This window comes from Macrotis lagotis, chromosome 1, assembly GCF_037893015.1.
Source record: "Macrotis lagotis isolate mMagLag1 chromosome 1, bilby.v1.9.chrom.fasta, whole genome shotgun sequence".
NCBI classification, from domain to species: domain Eukaryota; kingdom Metazoa; phylum Chordata; class Mammalia; order Peramelemorphia; family Peramelidae; genus Macrotis; species Macrotis lagotis.
The window spans coordinates 338214606-338240195 of NC_133658.1; the positions used below are offsets into that span (position 1 = coordinate 338214606).

Sequence of the window (25590 nt, forward strand, 5' to 3'; positions counted from 1 at the left end):
CCAGGTTTTTTGTCATTATAAATAATGTACTGTCCTTTTTACTACATTCACTATCCTGAAATTCAGTTTTTCTTTTCCTTGAGAAAAACTAGCAACAACAATCCTTTTCTAAGAGTAACATCAGGCCAGAGACAGGATAAGAGGCAGCAGTCCACTGGCCACTGAGCTAAGATGAATAGTGGAGCATAGGAAATTAAATTATTTTCAGAGAGGCAAAGCAGGACCTTTTAAATCCCTTCTTCATTTGATTCTGATTTCTCTTTCCAGATTGCTTTGACGTTACTCTTGTCTCATACATTACTTTTCAGTCAACCTGGTCTATTTGATGCTCTTTATACATAACATTTGATTTCCTTCTGCTACACTTTTATACAGGCTATGTACCATGTCTCATAGTACTATATACTATGCCTTCCTTCTTCATTTCCACCTCAAAAGATTGTCCTTCCAAGTTCAGCTCAATTTCCAACTTTTACATTAAACCTAGTTGATCACTCCCATTTGTCAGTGAATGCCTCTGAAACTGATTTATATGTATTTTGTATGTTGTTTTATATGTACATTTAAAATATATCTAAATATTGCTTTCAATGATAGAATATTAACTCCATTTGTATTGGTGTCATTATTGCTTGTTTCCTAAGGATCTACTATGGATATGAATGTATGAATCAAATGAATGGAAAGAACTCAAAAACTTATATAACTTTAAATTATAACAGTTATAATTTGGAAAAGGAGTGTCTGACCTTGATAGAATAAGAAGACTGAAATTGAATTCTGACCTTGAGAAAGTTCATTCACCTCCCTGAACTTCCATTTCATCATGTAGCAAAACATTAAATCCCTATTCTATTTAATTGATATAGAGAAGGTGCAAGTTTAAAAAACTATAGAAAAATGAGTTATTATTTTGCTGGACTCAGTATCATGACTTAGTTACAGATTAGAGAATAGAGCCAATAACAAATTCAAGATTGATATGTCCCTACTTCTGCAACAACTGAATCTTCTTTGCTTTTGTTTTAAATTTATTGAAAGATTGAGATTAGTCAAGCAAACTATCTCCTCACTCCCAACTTCAATTGTTGAACCTGTTGGTTGGTTGAAGTAGATGGTGAATAGGATGATATGGAACCATTAAGTTTATCTGTTGGCAATCTTGTGCCTCAGCTTTCCTGGAATTTGTTGTCAAATAAGAAGAATTATTTCTCCTAAATGATGGTGGATCCAGAAATGGGGGTGGTATTGAAACACATATTATATTGGGAGGGAGTTGACAGCAGGAAAGATACCAATGACTTGATATATGATTAGTCTCACAAGGTTCCTTGGCATAGTGCCAAGGCCTTGGCTGCTTTCTTGGAGCATTATGCCAAAATTGTCAGAAATAACAATAGGTAATGGGATGGAGACCAACCATTCAAGAACAAGGGTAAAGAGGGGGCAACTGAAGGCATGGAACAAACACAGGAATTATAAATATGTGTCTATTTCTGTACTTCCAAATAAATATCCTATCATCCTCCAAATATCTCTAGTAATTAATCTCTTCATTTCAACAAATAGTAATTCTCATATAGGGCACTGAACTAGGGATTTCAAAGAACATTTGAGAGATCTAGTCTTGTTCATTAAGGACCTTATAGATCAGAAGCAGAGAGGTATATGATATTTATAAAGTTTCACATACCTTTGATATTTTGAAAGACCCATTATTTTCTGTTTGTACATACCCCTTCTGCCAACATAAATCACATGCCTTTGAGATACTTTATAGAAGATAAGTTTACACAGTGATGGTATAAGAGAGAGCTTTACATAGCATCAGTGAGGAACAAGAAATATAGCAGATCCTTCTCCTAGCCCAACATTTTGGGGAATATGAGAAGCAGCAGCAAGATACAATGGACATAGAAACCAAGATACTATGTATCTTCTAGAAAAATAAAAAAATAAAGGTTTTATAAAGGCCAATATTTAGAAATAACAAGAAATTAAACTATTTAGCAAGGGGAAAAAATCTGTTAACAATGGAATAGGAGCCATAGAACACAGTGGAAAAATGTGAATGAGGGTAAGGGTTTGAACTGGATTGAGTAGGGATAAGAATGAAGAAGAGGTAGCTAGAAGAAGGCTTTTAGTCCCAACAGATAACAACTCTGAATCACCAAGAAAAAAAGGAAAAAGAGAAGGACATTTGTTGATTAATAGATAAGCAGTTGATTGGGTCCAATCCAGGGTCTGCTAATGACTGAATATGGTATCAGTAGAGAAGATGTGCTTTCAATTCCTTTTTCTTTTCACTCCAAACACTGGGGAACTATTAGAAGACAGCAGAGGGAGTATTTTAGGATTTCTAGTAGGTTTGCCTAGGTATGTAAAGACATTGTTATCTGGGTACCCTGCTCTATGTGGAAATCATGTTCAGAACAAGCTCTTTAGCTTCATTTTAAGTAGATGGTAGGAACTGAAGCATACTCAGACATTATCCTGGACATGGGGAACATGTGCAAAGCTCTAGTCATTGAGTCCCTGGGCACACATGTTCTCTAGGACCATTAATACATGATGCTTAGAATCTCTGATGTAAGGAAAGTCCTTTAAGTGTAGATTAAAATCATATATCATGTCAATTCCTTAGCTTCAACCCTAAATGGTTAGGAATGAAGCATACAAATAAGATAGCTCTCATGGCACATAGTAGAATGCACAATCTCCAGTTGCTCTCTAGATATCTCTTCCTCTGTGTCTCAGAGATATTTCAACTTAACTTGTCTAAAATAGTATTCTTTATCTTCCCCTCAAAACCCACCCTTCTACTAAGTTTCCCTAGTTCTATCAATGGCATCACAATTATTCTTCTCTGAGACGTTTAACTTTTGTTATGTTATAGACCCTTTTGGAAATCTGGTGAAATCTGTGAACTCCTTATCAGAACATCATTTATAAATGAATAAAATAGAATGCACATGATTACAATGGTTTAAATAGTTATTAAAAATTTTTGAAAAGGCACAATTTCACAAGACCCCAGGTAAAAATTCAAATAGCTATTGAAGAAATGTGCTTTGCACAACTTCATATGTATAATGGGTCTCATACTTCTTACTTTCTCTAAGGGTGGGAAAGTGTGGAGGTAGAATGAAATTTGGAACTGAAAATTAAAATCAAATTTTTTGGTAGACCCCTATTCTAGTCACTCTGGTTCCAGCATGAGTCAGTTTTGACTATTTTCTCTATCATTTACCCTCCTATTAAAAGAAAATCTTTTAATTACTAATTCCACTCAATCTTATATATCTAAAAATTCTCTTAGATCTGTTCCTCCATCTATTCACATCACAAAACCTCTGATCACTTCTCATCTGAAGTATTGTAATGAAGTATTGCAGTTGCTTCCCTCACCTATATTCTCCTTCCAATCTGACTCCAATTAGTCAATCAATGAGCATTTAATCAGAATTTAGCATGTGCCAGACCCTGTGTTAAGCACTGGCAAAATGCAATCATGCCTATCCTCAGGAGTTTATATCCCCATAGGATAGGGAGGAGAATATGTACATATATAATAAACATTTACGTAAATACAAACAAAGTGAAGTCAAAGTGATGAAGAGGAATAATATGACAAGAAGATTAGATTCAAAGTATTGAGGTCCTTGAATGTCAATATGTGAAACTTCATGATATGGATAATAGGAATCTATTATATTTCTTGTCAGAGAAAAGGAATTTTAAAAGAATTAAAAATGAAGATTATATGTGAAGTTAGATTAGAATATTAGAAAGAATACATTGAAAAAGGATATATTGAAAATTAAGGAATGTCACAATGGAAGTCTAGGAGAAAAACTACTGAAGGCTCAAATAGAAATTGTCACAGAGAGGTTGGAGAGAATGGATTCTGGATATCTTTTGGTATTACAATTTATTGGATTGAGGTGGACAAGAATAATGAGAGAGCAATCCTTACTTCAAAGGAGCGAGTTGCTAAGGGTGGAATATTAGCTAAAGGTGAAGACGGCAATATTGTGTCACAGCAAGAGAAAGGGGAGTTAATTCCCAGCATACCTCCAATAACATCATTCAGGTGTATGAAACTTGTCCTGTGCCAAGGACCATAACTTTGACTAGGAAAGGCTTGCTGTCTAGAGTGATTGGGGTGACTGTTTCTTTCAATACTGATCATCCTTGTCCACCTGTCTGTGGCCTATAGAGATGGCCAGAGGCAATTTTTGTTTCATATTGCAAGATTAAAGTCTTCCTAGTCCAGTTGATATACTGTGAAAAGATTTTTGTTTGTATGTTTGGTTTGTTTTTTTTTTCTGAGAGGATTTTTTTGGTCTTTTGATAACATTCAATGTTTAATTTCCTCTTAATTGAAACTTTATCAGACTGTGATTCCACCAGGTAGGGGGCCCCTGTGAATTTCACACTGTGCCATTTCTCATGCTCATCTTCACTTTGAGCACTGCACATATCTGAGAAGCCCTACACTGTACCCCAGGAAATTCTGGGCTCTTGGATAAGTCTGCAGAGGCTTGACAGCTCCTATACTAATGACCTGCTACAAATTACTTAGTGGAGAAGGACACAAAGGAAGGCTAGAATACTCACAGGCAATGGGTTCTGCAGGCTGTTTTGACATGCATAGCTTAATTTTAATGATTCACAATCATTCTCTATCATATACCAGTAAATGTACTGTAAAATGTTTTGTAAAAGTAATGGAGTCTTTTTAATGCCAGCCCTTGACACTCTGCTATTCAATCACTGGTGGAAAGTAGGGACAAGCTGTTGGAGGGTCTGTGTGTGTGTATGTGTGTGTGTGTGTGTACACATAGGATTGAGATGGTGAGAGATTGAGACAAAAACACAAAGGAACCAAAAACATGATAGTGTGAAAGAAAGGAGGGTGAGATAAAAAAGAGAAAAGCAAATGATACACAAAGAAGATAGTGGTGAAAGAAAAGTGAAAAAAGGATAGACTGAGGGAGGGAAAAAGGGGGAGGGAAAAAGGGAGAAAGGGAGGGAAGGAAGAAGGAATGAAAGAAAGAAGAGGATAGAGGAAAGAAGGAAAAGGGGAGGGATGGAGGAAAGAAGGAAGGAAAGTTATAAAGTACATTCTTGTTATCAGGTAAGTGGATACAAATACAAAAGAGGGACTTTCCCTATTCTCAAAGAATTTAGATTCTAATGAGGAGGAACACTTATAGGGGTAATTGTGGAATTGATTTTGGAAAAAAAATAAGACTAAAAGGAAAGAGAAGTCATAGAAGAGTCAGGCAGAGGCAAAGAAGAAAGAAAACAGACAAGTAAAAAAAGAAAATTTCTCAGCAAAGGGGGAAGAGTAGAAAGCTTAGGCTTGCAGATTAACAAAGTGAGAATGAGTTAGGTTCAGCTATATTTACACATTATGTAAAATGTTTAATATTCCAGATGGAAGGGCCAGGGAAATGACAGTTCTCCAATTCCTTAGTGATGCTGACTGAGAGAAGCTGAGAATATGACTGTAACTGGCATCAAGAAGAAAAAAAATGGTGCTGTTCTGAAGCAGAAATGATCATTTTGATAAAAGGAAACTTGGGAGGGGGAATGCAGATAGTGAAAGTTGCAAAGCTGTTGTTTACAGAAGCAATTACTTGTAGGCCTCCATTTCTTCCTGTGTAAAAGGAAAAGGTTGAGCTATTTAAGTCTTAGGGTTTTTTCCCACCTCTAATATGTTATGAATGTACAGTATATCATGAAATGGAGCTGTCTCCTACTTTGTAGTTTATATAATCATCATATGATAGACATATAACTTATTATATGCAAAAGCAGTAATATTGATCAATTGTATTAAATCATTGAACCAATAAACCTAGAGCCAATGACTTAGCATCTCACAACTGAGAGTTTGAAAAGACTATTTGAATTAGTCAATCAATGAGCATTTAATCAGAACTTAGCATGGGCCAGACCCTGGCAAAATGAAATTGTGCCTATCCTCAGGAGCTTATATCCTCATAGAATAGGGAGGACAACGTGTACATATATAATAAACATTTACATAATGCAAAACAGTGAAGTCAAAGTGTTGAGGAAGAATAATATGACAAGAAGATTGGATCCAAAGAATTGAGGTCCTTGAATGTCAATATGTGAAATTTCATGATCTGGGCAATAGGGATCTGTTATATTTGTTGGCATCATATGTCCATTTATAGAGAAGTCTTCATTTCTTGATAAACAGATTGCTTTGTAAATTCATCCCAGGGAATCTTCAGTGAGAGGAAGTATGATGTAGCCAGCCCTAGAGTCAGGAAGACTGAGTGATCCTGATCTTCTTACCTCTCTATGTTTCCATGCAATATTTTAAAATCATTTACATGACCATTTTGCTTACTACATTGCTAAGGCCAATTTCTTCACTTAAAGGGTCCTTTGCATTGATATCCTAGATCTGACTGAAAGAAAAGTAGGGTTGCACTAGATCTTGAAGGGACTGCATGTATCAGTGGTAGCTTCATTTACATCTGGGTTTTCTGACATCTTCATATATGCCTTCCTCTGCTCCCACACTTGCCAATATTAAATATTGACAACACCTATCACGTATTTCTAATTGGGCAGCAACCCACAGTATCCATTAATTATTAATTGGACACCATAGATGAAACTAAAAATTATAAAAGCAACACCTGAATCCACAGTTTCCGGCATAAACTTGGTCATAAGATCATAACATTCAGGGCCTAAAGATATCCTTGGAGGACTTTTTGTCCAATTTTCTTACTTGTCAGAGGAAGAAAATAATTACAGCTGATGTTTATATAGAACTTTAAAGTTTTCAAAGAGCTGTCTCCTATGAAAAAACTAGTGCCCAGAAAGAAGTGATTTGCCCAAGGTTACATGGGTAGTAACTGACAATGGAAAAAGAAATTCTCAACCTGGAAGATAAGCACTTTGGGAGAGGAGTGGACTGAAAGGAGATCACTACAAAACTTTGCTCAGCATTAAAAAAAAATTCTCTGCAACATAGAGAATGACTAATGTGAATAATTTAGAACTCGACTCCACCTATTTGTTACAAGGGTTTTTTTTTCTTTTTCTTTTCCATTGAGAGGGGGAAAAGGAGAGAGGGAAAGAAATTGGTTTTATTAATGGAAAAAAAATGAAATAAAAACAGAGAAACATGGGAAGACTTTGATGAAATGATGCAGTGGGAAGAAAGCAGAGCTAAATTTGTTTTTATATATATATGTTTATAATATGTATATAAGTAATGTGTATACATGTGCACACATATATGCATATATTTATATATAAATCTATACAAGTATACATTATATATGTGTGTGTTTGTGTGTGTACATACATATATATATATATATATATATAATATATGTATATATGATGGCTAAATAAGGTCAATAAAATCAACTTTGAGAGGCAACACAGCTCCTAGTCCAAAGCAATAGATACTGTTGGTACATCATTTCATAAGCAAATAGAAAAACCCTTACCTAATTAAAAAGCAAACATGGTATCAGAATCATAAAATTTGGCAGTTATGCTTAATTAACTTAGTAAAATGTGCTTGGTAAAGGGTTTATTCAGGTGCTTTCTGAAAGTGTCTATTGTATAGATGCAAAATTAATATGAATATATGTATACACACCTACCTTCATATGTAGGTATATATAAAATACATATTTAATGTATATATGTATAAATATATATCAAATGAGTACATATTATATGCACATACACAAAGACATATGTTTGTTTAGTCCCAGAGAACTAGAGATTAAAATTATTCTACTTTTTTCCTATGGCTACATTTTAGAACTTTGATTTTTAAAAAACTGGTCATGCTACGTTCTTAATATCATATGCTTTCAAATGAAAATGGACACCATTGGTTACGTAGATACTTGGTAGAATGCTAACACATTGGTCAATTTATCTTGAGTGATAAAGAATGAAGAGAGTCTGATTTTCCTTTTTACATTCAAGGTACACAATCTATTTTTTCCCCTCTGTATAAAGATGAACACATGACTTAGCCTTTCTCAGGTTTAGTTTCCCTCTCTGCAAAATGGAATAGTAGTGCTTGTACTACCAAACTCTCAGAAGGCATTGTGAGGAAATAATTTAGAATATCAAGCACCATCGAAAGTTGGCGTTTATCTTTATTATTGTATACCATTCAGACATCCTTATGAATCTACAAAGGAGGAACAGCCTTCAGAAACTACAGGATTGGAGAGAACTCCCTTCTTTGATCCCTCATAGTTCCTGGACTTCTGTGACCATTATGTTCAAAGTCTTAATTTTGGGGAAAGAATAGACTAAGTAGTTATATGGTCAGCTTTGAGGGAAATCTTACCTATATACAATTTCAGACTAATATTTGAAATTCCACCATCAAAGATACATTTATGTCAGAGTAGTTAGAGTTAGAAGGGATGTTAGAAGTTATACAGACCAAACCTTTGGATTTTTTAAAGGGAAAGCTCAGGCAGAGATTACGTGATTTGTCCTGAGCTCATAAAGATAGCAACAGGAGAAATTGGATTCAAACTCAGGCCTTTTGATTTCATACACAATGTATTATATGATGACCTCATGAAAATGAATTTTTTAAATATATATTTTGATAACTATATTTCAGCATAATTCATTTCCTTTACATTTTATTTTACATATTTAAAAACATGATAAGGCCGCATCCCCTAGTTTTCACTGAGGTACCAGTGGAAGAGTGCTAGTATTAGCTCTCATTGGCTAATGAGAATCAATTGTTTAAGTTTCAGTGGGAGTATTTACATTTCTGAAATTGGCAAATGATACAAATAAATTGTCTAGATTTATGTTGGAGAAATATTAAAATTAAAGTGTGCCATGTACATTTTTTGAGAACTTTAAATATTAATAATTGGGAGCACTAAGTTGCATAGTGGTTAGAGCACTGGCCCTGGAATTAGGAGTGTATGAGTTCAAATCTGACCTCAGACACTTGATAATTACTAACTGTGTAACCTTGGGCAAGTCACTTAACCCCATTGCCTTACAAAAAGAAAAAATAAACAAACACTAACAGTACCCTTCAAGGACTAGTACACAAACAAAAGGTTAATAATTCCTGCTCTATATACCATAATGAGAAAGGCCAAGAAGTCAATTTGAGATGGGCAATGCCTAAAATTATTATCAGATCACTATCTTTTATAGAAGATTTAGCTGACAGCTAAGAATGAGATTATATATAGAAAAATGGTCATAAACCCTGGATACAGAGGTAGGAGGGCCTTCCAAGACAAATTTTACTTGCTTTAGAAATGGATAACAGGCCAACTTTGTTACAGAGGAAGCTCTGGAGATAGCTCCATCAGGTTCAAGGGAAAAAAAAACTGAGAATCAGAACTGATTAATCCATTTGACATGATGGCAGCTGCTGGGGGGATGAATGAGATGAAACAGATCAAAACAAAGGAGAGGCATTACTTATAGGTCATTCTGGTTAGGTGGAAATGGGAACTTAAAAATTGTTGAAACTTGCAACTTTTCAAGATAGAAGGGACCTTTGAAAACTCAACAACCTAGTTTTCCAGATAGAAGGAAAGAGGGGAATAGCTCCGAGAGGGGAAGTGACTTGCCAAAGGTTTGAAAAACCAGGGAGATTATACCAAAGAATCAGAGAAGAGATGAGTTTATCATCCTTAGAGATTTCATAACAAATATACACATATATTATTCATTTAGAAAGTATGATACAGTGAAAGAACTTTGGATTGGGAGGCACAGATCTAGATTCAAATTCTGTTTCTAACACTTCTGTTTATATGTTTCGGTGCAAGTAACTTCACCTCCCTAGGCTTCTTCTTACTCAAATTGTAAAATGAGAGACTTTGGACCAGGTTCTAATATTCCTTCTGATTAAATTGTGTGTGTGTGTGTGTGTCTGTGTGTGTATTCTGATGGACTTTAAAAATCTGACATTCTTGATACTGCAGTAACAGTGGGCCATCCAAAAGTGGTGGTCTAATGTAGAAAAAAACAGAAGGTAGATGTACTTATTTACTCTTAGATAAAATTAACCAATACCCCTCTCCCAATATGAGATGGTTCTTTCTCTGAATCAGCACTTTCAGTTCAAACTTGAAGAAACCACAAGAAGCATCACTCCATCAACCCATTACTGCCAGAGCCAGACTGTCAATGATGTTGATGTGTCTGGGTAAGAGGTCTATTTGCCATTCCAGATTCTGAAAGAGATTTTCTTCTTTCTACTAAATCTTTCTTCAGGAAACTCTATAATTCCAGGGGAATCATCTTCCCCACATGCTTCTCTCTTGCCACTAATTTCTAGATAATTGTATGTAAGATTTACCCAGGGCAGGGGAACCAGGAAGAAGGAGCAGGCAGGCAGCCAGAGAAGGCTGAAGTCACTGAGCCATCCCAGCAAGGATACTCAGGGGATGCTGTTGATGGTTAGAAATATGCATACTTGCTCTCATGCTCATCCAAGCTAGATCAGTGGCCGGTCTTCAGAGTTTCTGTGTTCCTTATAAGACATGAGCTAAAAGTAAATAAGTCATATATGGGATAATATAAAATTCAGAGTAGAGGGGACTTTATATATAGTTTAATCCAAGCCTATCATCTTACTCAAAAATTGAAATGGCTAGCTTAGCTTGTCAATTTAGAAATTTCTTCTATGACATAGATCACAATACATCTGTTCCTGCCTATCCTGTGCCTTTACTTGTCAATGATTTGCAATAAAGTTGCCCGTGTGGAGGGTCACAGTTTGCTTTCCCCTGACTGTCTTCTCTTTCCACTAGTTATGCATCAACCAAGGTACAAAGGGTGTTAATCATTTGTCCAAGGTCATGCAGCTATTAAGAAACAGTGGTAGAGGGGCAGCTAAATGGCAGAGTAGATAAATCTCTGGGCCTGGAGTCAAAAGGACCTGAATTCAAATTTTGCCTCAGACACTTAACAATTACTTAGCTGTGTGACCTTGGGCAAGTCACTTAACCCCATTGCCTTGCATAAACCTAAAGAAAATAAAAAGGAACAGTACTAGGAAAAACATACTATTTTTTCTTTTTAAAATTTGTTGTATGGCTTTCCTTTCTAACTGTTTTTCCCCCTTTTGATTGAATCTTCTTTCATAACATAATTAATATGGAAATATATTAAACATGATTATACATATATAATCTATATCAGATTACTCACTGTCATGAAGAGGGAGAGAGAAAGAAGGGATGCAGAAAATGTAGAAATCAAAAATCTTAAGAAAATGAATGTTGAAAATATCTTTACATGTAATTGGAAAAAAATTGAAATAATAAAAAAGAAAGAAACAGAGGGAGAATCCAAATTTAAGAGCTTTAGATTTGAAAACTGAACTCATGATTTCCAGAATTGTCATTCCATCTCTACCTGACTTCCATTTCTATGACCTCTTCCTCTGGTTGCTGTATTTATTCCCGACTGTGAATTACTGAACCTTATCTCTACCTTCTCCCCAAAGGATTTCTACCCACCATGACTATTCCAACATCCCGTGACCTCTTCTTTTAACTGGTAGAATCTTCACCAACATCCATTTCAGGAAGTGCTCATACTAGCTATATTCTCTTCTTTGATGGAACTAGATAGCTCAGTGGATAGGGTGGTAGGTCTGGAGTCAGCAAACAGGAAGACATGAATTGGAATACAATTTCAGATGTTATTTGGATGACCTTGGGTAAATCACTTAACTTTGTCTTGATTTCCTCAATAGCACCTTTCTACCAAGGCTCTTGTGAGATCAAATGAGATAATAGTTGTACAGTGCTTAGACCAATATTTGACAAGTGGTAGACAATAAATATGTGTTTCCCTCCTTGTTTTTGAACCCCAACCAACTTAAGATTCTCTGACCCACTTCTCTATCCCCTACCCCTTTGTGTTTCATTTATGTCTTGTTTTCTCCTAATAGAATTTGTTTGCTGAGAACAGAAATTTTGTTTTCATTTGCATTTGTATTCTCAGGACTTGGTGCCTGGCACCAAGTAAGTACTTGACAAAATGCTCATTCCATTCATGTATCTGTCTTCCTATTTATCTATTTATCAATCTGTCCTTTCAAATTCAATGTTCTTATCACTATAGCCTGTTGAAATTCTGAGAAATCAGAAATCAACAAGACCTGAAATTATTGGGCAGATTTTCAAGAATGAGGTAGTACTTGAGATAGACCCTAAATGAGTATACATTACAAAGAAAATAGATGAGGTCATTAGTGATGAAGTGAATATCATGATAAAAGGCACAGGAGGTTAGGCATGAGCATTTTCAGCTCTGAGGATAGCAAAGAGATCAGTTTGTAAATGCCTTATTTTATTAGACCTATGCTATTAGAATCTATTATCTCAAAAGAGAAAACTGAGTTATGTAAAAAGAAATAAATGATAGTTTATTGTACCCCCACCGGGGATATATGATAGTGATGAAAACAAGATCATATGCACTTAGATTCTAAGTCAACTGGAATAACTATGCTTCTTAAAGAGTTTTGAATTCTGTAGGCATTCATGAACAGGACAGGAAAATTCCCAGTATACTAATTTTTAGGCAGATGTCTTAGAGTCTGCAGGAAACTTTTCTTCACTTACCTATACATATCTGTAACTAAGATAGAATGACTAGAATTTTGTCCAGGGTTCTATATTTAGAAGATATATATTGCAAATGCAGCACTTAAGAAGCATAGAAACAATAGAACTTTAGTAACTAGTACCAAAGATAATCAAAATGGAAAGTTATCCAATGGGCACCCTATCTGCTTTCTTGCCCCCATTATCTTCTTGCTCTCTCCTCCTACAGTTAAGAGTGCTTTTATCCACTTTCCCTAATTATTACTACTCCAATTCCCTCTATGAGGGAAGAAAGAATTTGGCTATTTCAACTGTTTTTCCTAGCCTATGAGTTTAGAACTTCAAAACTCTGGAACCACAAGAATATTGCCAAGGCTAGAAATGCCCATTTCTCAGGAATGGTTTCAAATGTATGCTCAGGGGAGAAATAAAAAGGCAGATTTGGACTCAAGGACTCAGATGAGTCACTATCTAAGAAGATTTACGTGGTTATGTGGTTACTGCTTCCAGGAAGAGAAAAATCCACACTACTCTCTTTATATCCATGTGAATAAAAATCCAGAATGCTTTCTAAAATATGGAAAACATCTCTTCTTAGTAAGTGACTCTTCTTGTCTCAGTCACTAATCATCTTTCCCTTCACCATTCAAGTCAGAGGAACATTCAAAAAGAAGGAGTTGCATCATCTCTTCTAGGGGCATGGAATTCAATAAGAACCAGAACTCTTGACTTGCAAAAACAGTCCAGTATACATATACAGCTACTTTTATGGGTGATATCTCAACACAAAAAAAACCTGTGGTTTCCTCAGATTCTCCCTGCTACATGGGTACATCAAAGAGTCATGATAAAGAAAACACTTCATAGATTTTATTTTTCTTTTTATTCATGTACCTTTTTCCTTATTTCCCAATTATATGTAAAAAAATATTTTCCAATTTTGAGTTCCAAATTCTCTCCCTCCCTTTTCTCTCCCCCCCCATTGAGGAGGCAAGCAACTTGACATAGACTATACATGTGTAGTCATGCAAAACAAATTTCCATGTAAGTCATTCTGTGAAAGAAAATACAAGCAAAACCAAACAGACAAAAGTAAAAAAAAAAACTATCTTTGATTTGCAGAAAGATTCTACCAGTTCTTTCTATGCAGAAAGACAACACCTTTCATCATAAGTCCTGCAGAATTGTCTTAGATCATTGTGTTGCTGAGAATAGAAAAGTTATTTATATTAGATCATGATACAATATTGCTGTTACTGTGTACAATTTTCTCCCAGTTCTGCTCATTTCATTTTGCAAAAGTTCATACAAGTCTTTCAGTGCTGTTTTTCTTAGAGTATCCTAATCATCATTTCTTTTTCTTTTTTGTTTTTTGCAAGGCAATGGGGTTAAGTGACTTGCCCAAGGTCACACAGCTATGTAAGCTGCTTGTCATTTCTTAAAGCACAATAGTATTACATCACAATCATATATAGCTTGTTTAAGTCATTCCCCACTTGATATGATATATCCCCACAATTATTCAATTTTGCCACAACTTTAAAAAGTTGCTATAAATAATTTTGTATAGAAAGTACTTTTAAAAAAAACTTTTTATCTCTTTGGAATTTAGACCTCATAGTGGAATTGCTTAGTCAAAGTGTTTGCATTATTTTATACTCCTTAGTGCTTAGTTTTGAATTGTTCTCCAAAATGTTTAGATCAGAGCAGCTAGGTTGCACAGTGGATAGAGCACTGGCCCTGGAGTCAGGACTACCTGAGTTCAAATCTGGCCTCAGACACTTAATGATTACCTAGCTGTATGGCCTTGGGCAAGCCACTTAACCCCCATTGCCTTGCAAAAACCTAAAAAAAAAAAACAAACCAAAATGTTTGGGTCAGTTCACAACTTCATCAATAGTATATAACTGTTTCAGTTTTCCCACATCCCCTCCAACATTTATTATTCTCTTTTATGTCAATTTAGCCAATTTGACAGGTATGAGATAGTAGTTTAAACTTCTTTTAATTTGTATTTCTCTCATCAATAGAGATTTAGAGTATTTTTTTCAATAGGACAATAGAGAGACTTTGACCATTTATCAATTGAGTAATAACTTTTATTTCTATAATTGTTCTATATGTTGAGAAATAAAGTCTTTATCAGAGAAAGTTCACTAGCCTTGGAGTCAGGAGTAGAAGAGTTCAAATCCAGCCCCAGACACTTGTCATTTGTTAACTCTGTGACCTTGGGCAAATCACTTAACTCTGATTGCCTCACATCCATGGCCATCTCCAGTTGTCCTGATTCACATCTGGCCACTGAACCCAGATCTCTGGAGGAGAAAGTGAGACTAATGACAGCACAACACCCCCTCACTCAAATCTAATTTATGTGCTTGTCATGGCATCACCTCCCTGATGTCATGTCTTCTTCAATAATGAAGGACATCATCATTTTCCTCTCTCTCTCTCTCTCTCTCTCCCTCTTTCTCCTCTTTCTCTTTTGTTTTGCCTGTCTATTCTCAAAAGTATTTTGCTTCTGATTTTTACCTCCCCAAACTGCCTTCCATTCTATCAATTTCAGCCCTCTTTACTATCCCCACCCCTTCCTGCTTTCTTGTATGGTGAAAGTTTCCTGCACCCAACTGAGAGTATATATTATTCCCTGTTTCTCTTGTTTCCACTGAGAGTATGGTTCATGTATTCCCTTCCCTGCTTGCCCCATTTTCCCCTTCATTGTAATATCTCCTTCAGCCCTCTTTTATGTCAGATCACTTATTCCATTCACCTCTCCCTTTCCTCTTCTCCTAGTGCATTCTTCTTTCTCATACCTTTTATTTTTTTAATATATTATCACATGCTTTCTGTCTGTGTATACTCCTTCTAACTCTCCTGATAATGAGAAAGTTTTAGGAATTATAAATATTTTCCCATATATATAATATGGGAATATATAAATAAAAATAATTTAACTAATTATGATTTATTTTTCCTGTTTATCTTTTTGCATCTTATATTTGAAAGTAATATTTTCTTTTCATCAGAAATACTTAAGTCATCTATTTTCCTGAATATTCATTTTTTCCCCTGGAGGATTATACTCAGTTTTGCTGGCTAGGTGATCCTTGATTGTAATCCTAGTTCTTTTGCCCTCCAAAATATCATATTCCATGTCCTCCAATCCTTTAATGTAGACGATTCTAAATCTTGTACTATCCTGACTGTGGCTCTAAAATATTTGAATTATTTCTTTTTTGATGCTTGCAGTATTTTCTCCTTGATCTGGGAATTTGTATCTAATATTCCTGGGAGTTTTCATATTGGGATCTCACCAATATTAATTACTGTCAGAACCCAGGACATTGTGTTGACATTTCTATGTTTGGGAAGTGAACCAACAAACAGCTTGCATCCTTGACCCAAAGTAGAAAGTGGTGAATGCACCAAGAAAATGAAAATAGAATTGTAAGGAGGAAGGCAAGATAAGTAGCAAGACACAGAAGGAAAGAGAAGGAAGAAACAGATTTCAAGGGAATCAGCTGAGTTTCTTATTAAAAAGATCAAAGGTCTGGTGACAGTTTCAATCACTCATATCTCCAGCTAGAAACAAAACAGTGGTGTCACACTCTAGAGTTTCACTACTGTCTTTCTCTCTCTGTTGTGAGGGAAATAGCAGTCCTTGATTTCTATCCTCAGTGGAATAGAATAGAATAGAATAGAATAGAATAGAATAGAATAGAATAGAATAGAATAGAATAGAATAGAATAGAATAGAATAGAATAGAATAGAATAGAATAGAATAGAATTCTGTTCTCAAAATGTGAGAACAGAACAAAGTTCAAAGGGAACCTTAAAACATAGAGTCCTAGAACATCAACAATATAAAATATAGTTTGAAATTTCCTTATAATGAAGGAGAAAAATGAAAAAGCTGTTAGCAAACAGTATAAACAATCAGAATTTAGCACAGAATTGCAAAACATTTTATACCATATAATGTTATAATGTAGAATAATTTTGTAACTGTCCCTCTTTATTTTAAAGTGAAGAAACTGAATGGCCAAGAGGTAAGTTTGCCTCAGGTTACAGAGATACAAGGTTTTATGGCCAGGACTAGAACCCAGGATTCACCTCTTTCTGTTTATCCATCCGCACCATAGTACCCCCACAATAATGCTACTTAAGTCCTCTTCCTCCTCCTACCAATTCAAAATGATGCTTGTGGATCATATTAGAAAAGATTGGAGAAAAAAAATCATTCAAAACTGACTACCCAGAGAAAATCCTAGATCTTTGTAAATCCATTCATAGGATTATAGCTAGAAGGGACAATAATAAACTAATCTACCCTCATTTTACAAATGAGAAAATCAAGGCTCAGAGATGGGAAGGGACTTGCCTAAGGTCACAGATTATAAGTAGCTTCAATTTGTATGTACTCTGGTTCTCCAAATGCAAATAATATTTTCTACAGTGCTGCCTTTCTTTCAAGTATAAAACAGATATTGTATATAGCATATGACATTATAGTGTGTGAAGCTAGTCTGAAGTATGAAATTTCTAAAAAGAAGTATAATTTCATTATTTTCCATTTCATATTTTAGCAGGAACTGAGCTAAGAAAGTACTGTCTTATTAGAGCCCCCTTAGAAGGGCTACTGCAATAAAAAAAAAGACTATCTGCTTTGCAATTTAACATTATCTATCATTTATATTTAAATGGCTGATTCCCAAATGCTTGTAATTTCAAATATTAAGATAGTAGAGTATAACAAAAATAACAAAGCCTGGGAGTTGGGAAACTTAAGTTCTAGTCACCTCACTGTCTCTAATTAATGGTGTGACCTTGAGTAAGTCCCTCATCTTCTCTGGGTCTCACTTTACTTGTCTGTAAATCAGAATATTTGATTAATTTAGTTCTGTTTCCTATTAGCTCTATGATTTTGTTTCCAACACTATTACTGTAATTTCTTTCATGCTTTCAATTTTCTCAAGAACACTCTCTTCATAGATTATTCAAAGTGTGAGTCTATTCTCTGACTGAATTATCACAAATTCAAAATAAAAAAAAACAAAAAAACCATTCCTCCCACACAAAACTTATTTAAAAAAAACATGGAATAGTTCATATCCAGCATTCATCAACCATGTTTATAGGCTATCTCACAAGATAAATGTGTCAGTTCAACCTTTTTCAGCCTCCTTGTTTGCACTGGTTGCATGAAAGCATCAAGAAACAAATGGCACACTCATTAGAAAGAGTTAACATACAGCTGCTGCCTGAGGCTTTATTGTTTACAAAAAAATGAAATGCATTGTTGCAAATATCCATCCAGCAAGGTTAGCCATGAAAATAGGAAACTAGAGTCAATAAAGTCAATATCCCTTGGATTGATTGAGAGCTTGCCTTAAACTCCCAAGCTGAATGTAAACAGTAATCACCACCAAGCCCAAAATAAATTTGGGTTACAGAGTACAAAAGGATGACATTAGCCCCTGGGACTGTGTCCAGTGCCCCAGTGACAGTTCCTACCTCCAAATTCCATCCCAAAAGGGTATATTAGAGGTTGTTCATCCCAAGTACTCTGATGCCCAGAGCCATCCTAGATAGAGTGGCCCCTTCTAGTCTTAGGCAACTCTGCCTGGTCAGTGATATGATATGCATCTCATTTGCAGAATACATATTTGTTATGTAATGAGTGTCAGGAATTAATGACCCACTCAGTTGTGGGAGAAACTTGCATGTTAAGCACTCAAGCAGGGGGAAAAAAAATCTTTTCTGATGAGGCTTCCCATTCTCCCTTAGGGAAGGGTAATAAAGGGAGGAGATAAAAAGAGGATGGTGGTCAACAGAAGCAGTAGGCTCACTGTCATTGAAATTTAAGAGGGGGGACCTTGAAGTTCATTCTTTCCCAGAAATGGCAATCAAGGGCTACCCTCCCCAGCCCAAATTCTTTCCCCCTTTACAGAGTTAACAGTTTTTACCTCTTCTGTTATGAATCATGAGTCCTGTGGCTTTTGACAGATCATAAATCAGGCCTGGAAGTTGTGAGGACAAATCCCAGGACTTTTAATCTTGAATATTAGACGTGTTTAAGGTAGTGAATATTTCATGAAGATGCTGTTGCATTTTAGCACATCATTAGCTACTTTACGTTTCCCCTCCCCCTTTAGGTTACTAACTCCCAGGGAAATTTCAGAGATCCAAGCAAATCTCCATCTTCTTTCCATCTAGTAAAAGTCAGTTCACCAGTCAGAAGACATTGACTAAGCACCTAATGGGGTGCCTTGTACAAGATATTGGGGAGAGTACAAATTTGCATGTGAATATGATCTCTGCCCTCAAGGAAATTACACTCTAATTGCCTGAATAAAACATATAGCCTCACAATATAAAATATACTATATTCAATTTACAAAGAAGTAATACCAAAAAAAAAATAAACTTTAAGAACTAACAGCTAAATGGTGCAGTGAATAGAGCACCAGCTTTACTGGGACCTGAGATCAAATCCAACCTCAGACACTTAATTACCTAGCTGTGTGACCTTGGGCAAGGCATTTAACCCCATTGTCTTGCAAAAAAACCCCAAAATAAAAAAAAATAAATTGAAAAAGAGCTTAGAGATATAAAGAATGTGAGTTGAAATTGTCCTCAGATCAAAGAATTTGCAAGCATCAATTGTAAAATACTGGAGATGGAAGGATTATCCTAATAGAAAGTCACAGCTGAGTGGTAAACCATGTAATGTCAGAATGAGAAGACAGAGAAGTGTTCAGCCCAGAGATGATGCAGAATATTTTCTACAACAAGTGGTCTTCTAACATTCCAATACTTGCATGAAGTAGAGAATCTCATCTTTCTTTTTAGAAAATTCATCTTAATGGAAATAATCTAAGAGTCTGGCTTATTTAGATTTTCTTTGAATCGTGATTCTTTTATCTACCCTATAAGCTATTCCTCCCATCTTTGTGTCCCAAGCAGATTTGATAAGTCAGTCATCTATTCCCTTTGCAAGGGTCAAGGAGAAGGAAAAGGAAGGTTGGAACACTGAACTTAATAAGGTCAAGCCATCATGCCAACTTTTTTGAGACTCAAGTTCCACATTTGAAAATAATTTTATTGTCAAATAGCCTCAGTTTTATAATATTTCTCACAAGATCAGGAAGAGAAATGTTGTTAATATTTTTTTTAAGCCCAGGACAACTTTATGGCATTTCTTGATGTGAACAGTTTTTAATGAAACAATACTGGTTTTTCATCATCAGTATTCCCTTTTTCATATGTCTATGTTTCACCAATGAGTACATTTGCCAGTCACCAGTCCAATAGCATCTCTGCAATTTTCCAGTCTTTCAGTGGTCACTGACATCAGTTGACTACCACTACTAATGATAATAATAATTAGCATTTATATGGTATTTTAAATTGCAAGGTACTTTATAAATATAATACTTTATACTTTATAAAATATCTCATTTTATCTTCAACAATCATAGGAAATAAATGCTATTTTATCAGATAAGGATACTGAGGTAAACAGAAGTTAAATGACTTGTTCAAGATACTATAACCAGTGTCTGTGACTAGATTTGAACTCAAGCAATCCTGAATACAGATCTAGTGCTCTCTCTCCATCCAACTGTCACCAATTGTATCCATCAATTCTTTCTTTAACATGAAAGAGATCCAATAACCTGAATTTACTTGGGCCTACTAGATACTGTTTTCTCCATTATTTTGGATTTCTTGTCCCAATTAACTATATTCTTTTTAAAATGTTTTATTTTATATATAGAAATTTATTTTTCCTACTACATGCAAAAATAGTTTTCAACATTCTTTTTTTAATAAGATTTTGAGTTCTACATTTTTCTCTCTCCATTCTCTTGACATTGAGTAATAACCTGATATAGGATAAGCCTATATAGCTATATTAAACATATTTCCATATTAATCATTCTATGAAAGAAGAATCAGAAGAAAAAGGAAAAAATCATAGGGTGAAAAAATAAAACTAAAGCAAATTTTTTAAATGTAAAATAGTGTGCTTTGGTCTGCATTCAGATTCCATAGTCCTTTTTCCAGATGACACTTTCCATCACGTAATTTTAGAATTGTCTTTGATTGGGGGTGGCTAGGTGGCACAGTGGATAGAGCACCGGCCCTGGAGTCAGGAGTACCTGAGTTCAAATCCGGCCTCAGACACTTAATAGTTACCTGGCTGTGTGGCCTTGGGGAAGCCACTTAACCCCATTGATTTACAAAAAAAAATCTAAAAAAAATTGTCTTTGATCATAGTACTGCTGAGAAGAGCTAAGTTTATCAAAGTTGATCATCACATAACATTGCTGTTAATGTGCACAATATTCTTCTCCTAGTTCTGTTCACTTCACTCAGAATCAGTTCATGTAAGTCTCCAGATTTTTCTGAAGTTCCCCTATTCATGCTTTCTTATGGAATAATAGTATTCCATCCAATTCATATACCACAATTTGTTCGACCATTTCCCAATTGATGGACATTCCTTCAATTTCTAATTCTTTGCCTCTACAAAAAGAACTGCTATAAATACTTTTGTGTATATGGATCTTCCCCCCCCCCTTTTTAGTTTTTTTTGCAAGGCAAATGGGGTTAAGTGGCTTGCCCAAGGCCACACAGCCAGGTAACTATTAAGTGTCTGAGGCCGGATTTGAACTCAGGTACTCCTGACTCCAGGGCCGGTGCTCTATCCACTGTGCCACCTAGCTGCCCTCTTTTCCCCTGTTTTATGATCTCTTTGGGAGCTAGACATAGTAGTGGTATTGCTGGATCCAAGGCATGCACAGTTTTATTGTTTTTTTTTTGTGCGTTGTTCCAAATTGCACTCCAGAATGGCTGGATCAGTTCATAACTTCACCAAAAATGCATTAATGTCCCAGTTTTCCCTCATCCTCTCCAACATTGATCATTTTCCTTTTTTGTCATATTGGTCAACCTGACTGGTGTGAGAAGAATACCTTCTACAGCAAGTAGTGGTCAAATTTCAGATTAATTATCACTGAATGATAGAATAGAAAGAGGCTTTAGAACAAAGTGTCTCAGAATATGAGAAGTAAGACTGATAGGGATATTGGAATTTAGAATGATAGATTTTTAGAAGGCTATATATGAAAAGTACCTAAAAACATTTAATATTAGGTCTGAAAGAGATCTTATTTGCCATCTAATTTAATCCTTCCATTTAGAAAGGGGGGGGGGGGGACTGAGACCAAGAGTAATTTAACTAATTTGCCTAAAGTCTTTTAGCAGAAAGGGTTATGTCACGTGGACGATGCTAATCGGAAGTTTTATATATATTGGAACTTGAACTGGATCTTGGAGGATTTGTAGAGTTCTGAGATTATTTTCTCTCACACAGATATCAAATGCCCCAGTTTAGGTGCGGTAATTAACGCAGTAGATAGAGCACTGAACCTGGTCTTGGAAAGTCCTAAATTCAAATTTCATTTCAAACCCTTCTTAGCTCTATATGACCCCAGGAAAGCAACTAACCTCAGATTGCCTTAGTTTCCTCATTTGTAATATGAAGATAATAATTCTTGTCTCAAGTTTGTTGTGATAATAAAAGGCAATAATATTTGTAAAGCACTTTGCAAATCTTAAAGTACCATAATAAATACTAATGAGCATAATTAACCTTTTTTGATGTCATAGGCCATTTTGGTAGTCCAACAAAACCTCTCAATTCCTTCTCAGAATGATGTTCTTAAACACATAAAATAAAACACATGTTATTATGAATAAAATAATAATAATAAATAGTACTTTAAGTTTTATAAAGCACTTTAGATAAATTATCTCTTAATACTCAAAACCTTATAAAGAAGGTGTCATTATTATCTTCATTTACCTGTAAGGAATCTAAGACTGAAGGAGGTCAAGTGACTTGCCCAAGGTCACACAGATAGTGAGTTTCTGAGTAGGGATTAGAATACAAGTCTTCATGACTCTCAATTTAGTTTTCTATGCATATATCAGACACTTACATGAGAGTCAATAATCTGAGAAACTATGTATCAGTATGCCTCCAGTGACGAGACTAGAAACAATTACATTGAAATAAATTAATCAACATTAAAAAAAGAAAAGAAAAAAAATATGTACACAGACAAGAGCATTTTTGGACTTGTTCTTTCCAAAAGGGGGTAATTGTAATGGAGGAAGAACACATACTGAAGAATGTGCCTATTTTTCAGTTTCCTTGTATAATCTCTCTCTATTCTGCTATTTAATCATCCACCAGCCTTCTCTAAATATCTTCTTTCAGTTCTTCCATATCATTGATGTGGCTGGTGACAACCTAGGTAGAGTACTTGACCTGGAATCAGGAAGACCTGAGTTCTAATTCAGCCTCAGATACCTCCCATCTGTATGATCCTGGGTAAATAACTTAAACTTTTCTTTGCCTCAGTTTCCTCAACTATAAACTGGGCATAATAATAATAACTACTCCCCAGGATTGTCATGAGAATCTAGTGATATAATAAGTGTTTTAAAATAGAAAAGAAAAGGCACTTAATATGCTTTTTCCCCTTCTCATTATTTTGGTTTAGTTTTTGTTTGTTTATTTGTTTTTTTTTAATTTATCTGAGGGCAGAGAAGGAAAAGAAAGGTAAGCAGGAGGTAGGAGGGGATGTTCTGCTTGGAACATCAATTTAAAGACCCTCTTACTCTCTTCCACAGCCATCTTTTTCCTTGTTGTTACTCAGAGATCTATGTTTTGGGTATTTCTATAGGGTATTTCTATGTATGTATTGAATAAGAACAGATAGATCAATACATAGATAGCTAGAGATATACATAGATACAAATTTGTATATATAGAGAGATATATGTGTACAGATATATATATATATATATACAGATTTGTGTGCACACCATATAAATATGTATGCATACATAGCTCATATATAAATAGAGATATGTATTATCTATATATAAAGAAAGATAAATCTAGAGAAAAATATATACACATATATGTATATAGTACATACATATGAAAATAGTGTTAATAATTTCTAATAATAGAAATTCAGATAGTAATAGACAAATAGATTAGATAGATTAGATAGAAAGAAAGAAAATAGATAGATAAATAGATAGATAGATAGATAGATAGATAGATAGATAGGAAGTTTCTCAAATCAGTCTCATAGACTGCATAAACATGGTGCCTCTGGTGCCAAGGGCCTAGACATTTGAAGTCAGATGACTTGAAATGAAGTTCTGGCCCTCCCATCTGCTAACTATGTGATCTTAGCAAATCACTTAACCTTTCCCAACTTCATCTGTAAAATGGAGTTAATGATTCCTGTATTAACTTTCTCCCAGGGGATTTTTGAGGGAAGAACTTTGAAAACTCTAAAGCCCTTTCTAAATGAGGTTTACAATTATCATTGGTAGACTGTTGCTGTGTGATGTTGATTTTGCTTAATAGTTGTTACTTGAACGGAATCATTGTTATTAATGCTGCTGTTATAATCTCCCAGACTTTATGTTTATAACTTTCCTTTTTTCTTACCTCTTGAAGGGGAATGCAGCTGTCATGAAGGTTATGCTCCAGACCCTGTACACAGACACTTGTGTGTGAGGAGTGACTGGGGACAGAGTGAAGGGTGAGTACCAGGGAAGCTAGAGCTCAGACTAGCAACAACATTTCTCTCCTACTGGTCTTTTCTATGCGAGTCTATAGCAGGTGCACTTCTACAGCTTCTGAAAATTTTAAATATAAATAAAACCCTTTCCTATTTAGTTAATCTAATACTAGAGACAAACATGAAATGATAGAACTAGAAAGAGTTTATAACATAAAATGTTACATTAAGTTTAGAACAGTCTTTGGAATGTTCAGTGTTTAAGCTGGAATGGAACTTCAAGTCCCTTTCATTTTATGGCCAGGAAAATTAAGGCCTAGAGAGGGGAAAGTGACGTATACAAAGTTGCAAAGCTAAATAGAGCTACATCTGGTACTGGAGTTCATGTTTCCTGACCTCTCTCCCCCATATAGTGGTTTATTGTTTTAATTGCTTATGAATTCTCACAATCAGGTGATTCCTAAATTTTGTAAATGCCACACTCCATTAGTTAATAATCAATATGATAAAGAAAAAATAAATTAAAAATCTATAGCTAAATATAATTGAAATCACATACATTGTGATTTAAAGGAATTTTGTAATTGATTCATTAATATGTAAAAAAATAAAATTTAATTCCTCCTTTTCCCCTCCCTCCCTCCCTCCCCCTCATATCTATACTTCTTTGTTTGGGGAAACTGGAAATGGGTCAATTTGTTTTATCTTTTTTGTTGTTTTTTGTAAGACAAGGGGTTAAATGACTTGCCCAAGGTCACACAGCTAGGTAGTTATTAAGTGTCTGAGGTTGGATTGAACTCAAGTCCTCCTAACTCTAGGGTCAAGTGCCAAGTGCCACCTAACTGCCCCCAATCTGTTTTTTCTTGAATAAAGTCTTCCCAGAGATGAGATTTTTCTCTTACTAAGTTTCCCTTTGCTGTTCTGTTTCCCTCCCCATATTCCCTTCCTCACAGACCTTGGCCTTATACAACACTGGAAAGGGGATATGACCTTGTGACAGGGGAACAAGCACCTGAAAAGATCCTCAGGTGAGTGAGTAGGTCTGTTCAGGGTGGGGGGAGGTAGGGGTGGGGAAGTGTTTTGTTTTTACTTCTCATAGTCACAAAGTAGCAGGATTAGGATTTAAATTCAAATTCTCTACCTCTGAATCATCTATTCTATCCACCACTCACAAAACTGGACTTACTATGGCTACTGCCATTGATGCTGCTGTTATTATGTCTTCATATTTATAATTTTCAAATTTTCTTGCTTTTTTCATTTAATTCTTGAAATAACTCTCTAAGTTATATAAAAAGATCTGAAAATCCTCAGTTAAAAGTTGAGGAAA

The 25590-nt window shown here is 35.1% G+C and overlaps 1 protein-coding gene across 1 annotated transcript in view; it reads left to right on the top strand.

Annotated features, from left to right (window-relative positions):
• The window catches only part of ASTN2 (astrotactin 2), a 1297121-nt gene that overhangs the window by 455527 nt on the left and 816004 nt on the right, over window positions 1-25590 (top strand). The window contains exons 8-9 of the mRNA XM_074211727.1: window positions 24197-24281; window positions 25214-25288. Coding sequence (XP_074067828.1) covers window positions 24197-24281; window positions 25214-25288 — 160 coding nt within the window. The remainder of the gene's footprint in view (window positions 1-24196; window positions 24282-25213; window positions 25289-25590) is intronic.